Below are 8575 nucleotides of genomic sequence, written 5' to 3' on the forward strand. Positions count from 1 at the left end.
ATTCACTTCTAGACTCTTCTATCCGCAAGTCTTCATCGCTTTCTCTTTTCACTTCTTTCATTTTCTTCTTTTTACCAAATGCACATGACAACAAGATTTGTGAGAGCAACAGACGCTGCCCACCTCCCCTCCCGAGGGGATCCCCGGCCACCAGAAGGAGCCAAATTGCAGCTTTGTGGGGAAAATTCTGATGGGCGCCAATCAAGGAGGGATTGACGATTCCTCTTCCATAACTGATGCACGGAGGCGAGATTCAAAGAGCAAGATCAGGGGGGGAGTATATTTTGGGCATTAAATCGGAAGAGATACACAAGCGCGAAGGAAAACTGAAGTTGCTCGGGAAGTGAAAAAGAAATAATATTAAAGTGTATGGCGTAAGAGCTTTAGGGGTTAAATTTGGAGATAGATTCTGACAAGAATTATTTTCGTGAAACGAGAAAGAGTTTGATGCATGAGAGAGATTGAAAAATTTCTCCAATATTTAATGAATTTTTTAAAATACTTTTTTTTTCATTTTTTTTTTTTTATAGATACGTTACAAAAGAAACAAACAACCAATGCCGAAAGGAATTGGCAAAAATTACAACAATTAAAACTAAAGCGAGGCACCATTGTTCAGAGGATCATTGTCACTGACAAAAGGAACAGGAGATGGATGGAAAAAGGATGAGGTGGGAATGCTGCTGGAACTAAATCTAGCTGCGACCCAATGTGTCACATAATGGGCACCGAAGTTTGCACTTCTATTGACTTTTTATACTGATCATGAAAAATCAGGAGGAATAGAGTCTAAAGTATTGTGAATGATGTCAATGATACGTCAATCCTGAAATTGTTGGATGTTAAAGAGCAAGAATAACTACTTGAGAATCACCTTCAATTATGAACCTGTTGAGATGAAGCGAGGAAGCCAGAGAAATAACAAGTTGTGCGGCCAAAGCCTCACCTTTATTAGGAGAACATTTGAATTGTATTTGGATGTCATCTTGACCAATTGCCCCTTGTTGTTTCTGCAAATAACTGCTTGGCAAGAAAAGGATTCCCGAATTGGTGGCTTTGTTTTCCAAGTGAAGGAACAGTACACAGTAATGCGGTTACTATTCATATATTTCTTTTTTTTACTTTTTCATATTTTTTAATACCAATTAGCATCAAAATATTTTCTTTTTTTTTACTTTTTATATCACATCAATAATTTTTTATTACTATTCAAATAAAAAAATTTACTACAATCCAAAATTTTTTTACTTTTTTATACAATTTTTTAATTATTATTATTTTATATCACAACTACCGCTTTTTACTAATTCTAAAATTAATAACTCATTGTTTTGCTCTGTACATACTTTTGTCAAATAAGCTCAGTTTATCAAAATTAATCTTGTCCCAATATAGAGGCGGTCTGACCACTTTTTGGGGATAGGCTCCAACTTGGGCCTTTACAAAGTTAGGTGCGTCAGAAATTGAAAAGAATGAAAAGTAGCATTGATTACTGAGATCACGTGAGGCCCACGCCACGCCTGAGTTCTTTGAAAGGTGTACAACTGCATTTCCCTCTTCTTCTTTCTTTCACACGTGTAGTACTGTAGATAGATACCCCTACCACTTTTTTGATCGTGCTGTGACTTCAGCCAATAGCCATGCAAATCCACTTTCTCATATTGTACGGATGGCTCTCGCAATCAAAAGTGCTGGGAGCCTGACACGTCTCAGTGACGTACAGCTGAGGCTTCTTTCATATAACCTCACACGTCAATATCGTATCCATCCTTTACAATAATTTATTTTTTAAAAAAAAAAAAAAATTTCAAATGTACAGATATTTTTTACAATTTATATATAAAAGGACACATATCATTTAAACATATGAAAAATACATATTTTTTTTATTAATGCTATTAAAAAAAATATAAGAAGTATAAGCTATTTAAATAACATGTACTTCTCACATATCAAGAAACACATGTCCTTTTTATATGTAGGTTTCCTGCAAATCAACTTGTAAGAAATTTCTATCCTTTTTAAATTACGTTAATTTAGGCTGTTTATGTATCAAATGGCATGAAAAATATGATATGCTAATAATGAGAATTGAATATATTTTTATCAGATTCTTACACTTTATGTCGTATAAAAACTTTGAGAAAAAAACTGTATCCCTTCAAAAGTGAATAAAAAACTTTTTAAAATTTTTTATTTATTTTTTTGTTGTTTTAGTAACATGTTCTATCTTTAATACATATCATTTTTCATGTTGTACGATAAATAAAAAAAAAAAAAAAAAAAAAAAAAAAAAAAAAAAAATTGCATGAATTCACATAATTTGAGAATCTAAAATTTCTTTAAAATTGTAGAGAATCCTAATCCATATCGGGACCTTATATAAAACACTCATCTTAAATTTTCATATGGTGTATTTTTTTATTAACGAGAAATAATATAAATATACATATATCTCCTACATATTTTTTTGTACATCCCCATTCAACTAAATTTTAAATTTACTATTGAATTTGTAAAACTCAATATAGGTCTTACAAATCCAATGGTAAATTTAAAAATAAAATATATAAAGATGTATTTATATTGTTTCCCTTTATTAATATGACCAAAAATTCGTTCACACTTTGTTTTGAAAACAAAGCCCATTCGTTAATCTTTCCTACACTGCCAAAAGAAAAAGATATATATACTTCTGAAAATTGTTATTGGCCAACCAAAACACTACCAGAACCATTCATGCCTAGAATCTACTGCTTTAACATGGGTTGATACAAGAGGCATGGTACCAAAGAGGGAAATGAAATCATTGAGGCATTTGTTTCTCCTCTTGCTGTGCCCTTGCAGACTGCTTATGCCTGATGATCCAATCTCATAGATCTTCCCTGCAAAATTGGAAGACCATATTTTAATCAAACATTATAGTCAGAGGAAAAAAAAAAATTATGTAACTTTAAAAGAAAAGAAAAAATCATGAGCTGACAATCCCTGTTGGTGAAATTTTGAAGGAGCCAATCTTTGAGGCTAGTGTAAAAAAAAAAAAAAAAAAAAAGCAATAAGATCCTCTCCATTTCATGGTCATGATCTAAAGTTGGTGCATCTAACGACGTACATGAAGTCAATATTGGAACGTCTTTAGTTCCACATTTGGAAATGCTTGCTCTTCATTAATTGATTTATTCAATGTCAATTATGCTTCATCAGGTAAATTAGCTAGAAATCCTAATACTAACCAACATTTTTTGCAGGAACAATGGCTGATTTTGCTTGTCTACCACCAAATCCCCCTTTAAGACAACATGGTCACTTTCTAGAAGTAAAAAGTTTTGGCATAGATATTTATATGAAGAAACTATACATTGTCTATAGTCCTATTTTAGGCCAGGAAAATTTTTGAATCTGAAAATACTCTCAGGTTACTAAATGTGCTTAAAATTCCGAAAGACAACCAAATGAACAGGGGATAATTACATCCGCAACACAGCTCCAGAAGAGATGACATTGATTGAACAAGCGTTTGGAAAATAAACACAGCCAAGTGAAGTAACCAACCACAAGGGCATGCTTTGTCTATTTCAAAAACCACAAAGGTGGACTATCTACAGTGGTTTGACTTTAAGAGATCTTCATGGCTCATCCAGTGTGTTTAGCAAACAAACTAAGGTCAAGAAAATTAAAAATAACTACCTTTCACCCATATCGGAGGAGCGCTGGTGGCATTGGCAACAAGCAGTGACATTGCAATATCTTCACAATTTCTGTATGAGAGTAGGGAACAGAGTTGAAAATCATTCGATTAGGGACATTAAAAAATAGAGTAAATAAATAAAAATACAATAATCTTGTAACTGGAAAAGCAATAAAATAAAATCCCTATATTATAGTAACATAAAAACTGTTTACCTCTCCCTTGATATATAATCATGAATAGATGAGGGCATCATGTGAGAATACAGATCCAAGTACCTCCTGTGAAAGAATGCAGCTTTGGAGAGAACCATACTATAAGTGCCCATCCACCAAACTGACCACCATCCTCCATATTTGTAATATGCATCACCATTCTTCTATTTTATATTAATAAGAATCTTGTCAGATACAATAAGGAGACTGACATCAACATTTAAGAAACCCATGATGTGCATTACCTTCAAACCCAGGTTTTACGTTCCCAGAAGAGGCAATGAATTTCAGACATTTTTAAATTTTTGCATAAAGTTACATAATTTTTTTTACCGATTTCCCATAATCAGCTGACTAACAAAATCTTTTAATAAAAACTTCTGGATAAAAATTCTGCAAAGCACTAATTGCTCTGCAACACACTTGGCAGGGGTCTGTGTCTATCCTTAATTAACGAGAAAAAGTAAGCACATCACAAGGTGGTGTAACAAAAGAGCACAGAAATTCAACAGTTAATTGAAATTTCAAAGGTGGGCTAGGATTTAGGCTTTTTAGCACCATTGTTTGGGATATATATATATATATATATTTTGATAGGTAATTAAAATTTTATAAAGAAATGAAGCATAAGGCACCTCTAAGCACACAGGTAGTATACAAAAGAGAACCAAAGCTAACCCGAAAACCCATCAGACAACCAAAGCAACAGGAAAAAATTAAACCTAAGGCCCCGAGAAACAAACCACAAAAACTCGCAAGGCATACAACCTACATCACATGGGTCTTGCCTTTCCAACACCTAGAAGAAGTTTTAGAGTCGCCATAATTAACGGAGCTTTGCAGATTTAGAAGCTCCTTGCCCTTAGTCTTCTGATGCTTAATCGTTTCTTCCGTCATAGCCCTGAACCTCTCGTTATGCTACTCAGACACCTTCCACGCATACTCCTAGGACAACCTCACCCAAAACCCAGCAGCCTTCTTCCTAACATCTAACTCCCACTCCGACGTCAACTTCTCATCCATTTCAGCCGAAGAGAGTGAATCTGTATGGGTAATCGGAGAAACCGTGCAAGACGTCTCCAATGCTGGAAGAAGAGAAGTCTCAGAAAGTCCGACTACAGAACCCGAAAACCTAGGGATTACCGAAGGAAGACTTGGCCCGGCTACAGAACCCGAGTCCCCATCTACGTCCAACAAATCCACACCCACTGAAGCCACCCCATATTCTGACCCCAAAGAAATCTTCGACAAAGTCTCCTGCTGAATCTCTGTATGACCCAAGCCCACATCACCGTCTGGATCAAGGTGTTGACAGCTAGGCCCACCCCCGGAAGAAGACAAACCCAGCATCACCCCAAAGTCTGCCGGCAATGTTATCTCCGGCAGAGGAGGAGACAACGAGGTCTCCGGTTGAAGAAGACACCAAGGAGAGCCCGACGATGCCATGGAATATGGTATGAATAAACTCCAAATAAAAAAAAAACCCCAATGGGAATCTCAATTGACTGGGAACCACGCCTCATGAAGCGGAGGTCGCTAGTTTGAATCTCCTTGGGTCAATTACTTATCAAAAAAAACGGTTTGAATAAGCTAGCTTCAAAAGAAAAAAAAAAAAAAAAGCAGAAAATTGAAAAAAAAAAAAAAAAAAGAAAAAAAAAAAGAATGAAGAAGAAGAAGAAAAAAAAAAGGGCTTTGAAACCATAGCTTTTAAAGGTCAAAGTGTGAAAAGAAGCAATTTGTGAGACAATCCTTTAAGCCTTGAGGGATTGAAGCATAAGCACTTTGAATCTTAAAATACTTTAAATAAATAAATACATATAAGAATTTGACATGAATAAATACAGAAGAATAGTTTTTTGATAGTTTTGATAAATTTTATTTAACTAATTCATGCAGATTATTTAGGAATAACGGTATGAGCTCAAGATATTAGTTCTTCCAAGTCATTTTGTTTATGTTTGAACTAATGGACTTTACCTATAGAGTCAGCTTGTAAATGTCTCAGTTTCTCTGTCACTCTCTCTTTGTATAGTAAAGCAACTTGTGCCTAAGGATTTACAGAAAAAGTGCATTCTATATTGAGTTGAATGAAACTAGGAACAGCAACAGGGAAGGTTTGTTGCACCCTCAAACTTTTCTGGTAACTATCTTGCCAAATCCTGCACAAAACCCATAGATCATGTTTTCCACATATTTCTTGTTCCCAGAATAGGAGAGCATCTAGCACACTCGTTTGATCATGTCATTTATTTGAAGCAAAAAAACAGAACACAATTCTATCACCTTTTTCTTTTCTGATACTCAAAATTCTATCATCGGAACCAGCCGGAGGTAAACATCAATGGAATTTGATGGTTTTGAAGAAAAACCTATAATGTATGACGTTATTACTATATATGTTATCTAAAGTTATCTAGTTGGTTACTTATCAAACAGCTCTTAGCCGCTAAATATGAATTATTACAGCAAATGTCTCAAAACATAGAGATTATGCTGTTGACATGTCTGGAGAGATTCCGAAAGAAAGAATTTCCTTTCTCCTATAACTTTCCTTGTTTGAACCAATTAACCGTTCGCTTCTTACAACAAAATAACAGAAATCCCTCGAGTAATTCAAAATCATCATTCTTCCGGTGCTGATTCATAGATTTAACCCATAACAAACCTTTCCTTTCTCCCCAAAAAGAATCTCTAAAAGCAAGCAGATGAAGAATAAAAGAAAAGCAGGTATGGCAATAGGAAGACAATGTTACTAACCGCCTTATCCAGCCAGTGCATGCGAGGAACAAATCCCACCATTGAGAAAGGAGCACTTTGCCAGACGGTGAAAGCAAAATCTAATGTTGAACAGGGCACGATAACATCATCATCAACTGAGAAAACTGCATCCGTTCTGAGCTCCTCGATTGGCTTAAACCTGTTGTTCAAATCGTCTTCTTCATTTATGTCAAACTTAAAGTTGGTTTTGTGAGCTGTCTGAGACTTGGAAAACACAATCTTCTTAAGATAGGCTTTCAGATTCTCTGAAGGCGGATCACTCTCACTCCATACCACATGTATCGCATCAGTCCCACTACAGGATGCGTAGTGAGCAACAGATTGCTTCAGAAGAGTGTTTCGTTTCCAAGTGTTCATAAGTATTGTGTAGCCACCCCTGAAGGATGCAGACATAAAAATAATCAATCAAGTTTATATTGTTCTTTACAATATAAAACGATACTGTTCCAGAGATGGCTAAGCTAACAGAACTTATATTATGTCTGTATTAAAATCCCCACTTGGAAAATTTCAACAAAACCCAACACATGATGAATAAATAAATCACACCCAGGAAAAAAAACAGATGAATTATGTGATTTTTAAATTGGAAATACCAAAAAAAAAAAAGGGTACCTAGAAGAAGAAGAGACTGAAGAAGGGTAGTGAGGGTTCCAACCCATGAAGGAAGGAAGCCTTAAGGTGGCCAGAACGACGAAGAAGAGGAAACAAAGACCCAGAAGGGTCTTTACCTTGGCGGCGCCGAGCAGCTGGCGAGCCCGGCGAATGAGAAGCGGAGAGCGGCTGCTGTACGCGCCTCTGTTCGCGGCTTTCTCCTTCGCCGGCGAGTACAAGCCGCCGTTTCGCTCGGCGGAGGCGTCATTGTCTCGGATCCCGATGTGGTTGGACATGGGAGTCAAGGTCCATTCAATTGACGGCCGGGATTGGATTGGATTTCATCGTTGATCCGCTCACAGCAAGACGTTGGGGGGGGCGGGGGAAAGGGAAAGGCGCGTTTTTTTCGTTGGCATGAAAAGAAGAAACTAGACCAACGAATTGCGCTTTGATGACATTCGGGCAAGGGTTCGTCCGTACGTGGGCGGCCTTTGTGGCTTCTGGTTGAAGGGTTGGGCACCCTCCAAATTTTAACTTTGTCAAAATTAATTAATGTACTAATTTATCCAATGTTTGATACCATATGTTAAAAACATGCACATTTCACATTTGGGTGCGAATATTATTTGCGGCGAAACTACCCAAATGCCATTTGTTTGTGGATATATGCTTCCTTCTTGCTTTAGAATTCTTTAATTTTCTCTCATTTCTATTGGAATGTAAAATATAAATGGTCAAATAGAAATCTAATAATTAATCAAGATATTATTATGTCGTGAACACTCTTTCTATCTCTAATACACCATTATTGTACACTTAGATAACAACATAAATTTAGACCTATTACACATGCTATTGAAAGCAAACTCCGATCCACTTTAGTAACGTTAATATCCCACTACTTTAGTTATTACCTAGAGCACATCAGTATTATCTTGCCAAGAGTCTGGTTGGTCACCTTCGTCTGATCATTTATCAGGGGAAGTGGAGTGACGCGCGTGTCAAATCATATCCGTAATGTTACCCAAAAATGATTGAAAATGTTCACATCCCAGTTAGCTTTAATGGACTTAGGTACTCTATGTAGTCAAACGATTTTTCGGCCGGTTATTATCGATTTGAAATTACAACCATAGTTTTTATTCCGTCTAGAGTACTAGAAATCTATGAGGAAAACAAAAAGAATATGGGGCAAAAAAATTGTGTATTTAGTTCTCTAACCCCTAGCCTACTTATATGCATCCATGCAACTCCTTGCGAAGAGTTGCACCTCCTCTTCTCAACCACCTTTCATGGAGAT

General features: G+C 36.1%; 1 protein-coding gene across 3 annotated transcripts; it reads right to left on the reverse strand.

Moving 5' to 3' along the window:
* Positions 1 to 2578: 2578 nt before the first annotated feature.
* On the reverse strand, positions 2579 to 7696 carry LOC133861837 (glycosylinositol phosphorylceramide mannosyl transferase 1-like). 3 transcript variants are annotated; one of them, XM_062297652.1, is made up of 5 exons: positions 7297 to 7696; positions 6661 to 7057; positions 3904 to 4064; positions 3688 to 3758; positions 2579 to 2885 (listed from the first exon to the last, which is right to left on the reverse strand). In XM_062297652.1, exons 1-5 carry the CDS (start codon positions 7569 to 7571, stop codon positions 2725 to 2727), a joined length of 1065 nt encoding a protein of 354 aa, XP_062153636.1. In that variant the 5' UTR covers positions 7572 to 7696; the 3' UTR covers positions 2579 to 2724. The 3 variants fall into 3 exon arrangements, with proteins under 3 accessions (XP_062153636.1, XP_062153637.1, XP_062153635.1); XM_062297653.1 differs by having other exon boundaries at positions 3904 to 4067; positions 7413 to 7694; XM_062297651.1 differs by having other exon boundaries at positions 3904 to 4067; positions 7297 to 7693.
* Positions 7697 to 8575: the final 879 nt, after the last annotated feature.

The sequence above is a fragment of the Alnus glutinosa genome, chromosome 2 (assembly GCF_958979055.1).
Source record: "Alnus glutinosa chromosome 2, dhAlnGlut1.1, whole genome shotgun sequence".
NCBI classification, from domain to species: Eukaryota; Viridiplantae; Streptophyta; class Magnoliopsida; order Fagales; family Betulaceae; genus Alnus; species Alnus glutinosa.

Coding starts and splice junctions, on each gene's coding strand:
- LOC133861837 (XM_062297651.1), bottom strand. CDS start 7,571: ATGTCCAACCACATCGGGATCCGAGACAATGACGCCTCCGCCGAGCGA. Junction 4,068..6,660: donor TGCACTGGCTGGATAAGGCG/GTTAGTAACATT, acceptor AATATAAAATAG/AAGAATGGTGATGCATATTA. Junction 3,759..3,903: donor GATTATATATCAAGGGAGAG/GTAAACAGTTTT, acceptor ACTCTCATACAG/AAATTGTGAAGATATTGCAA.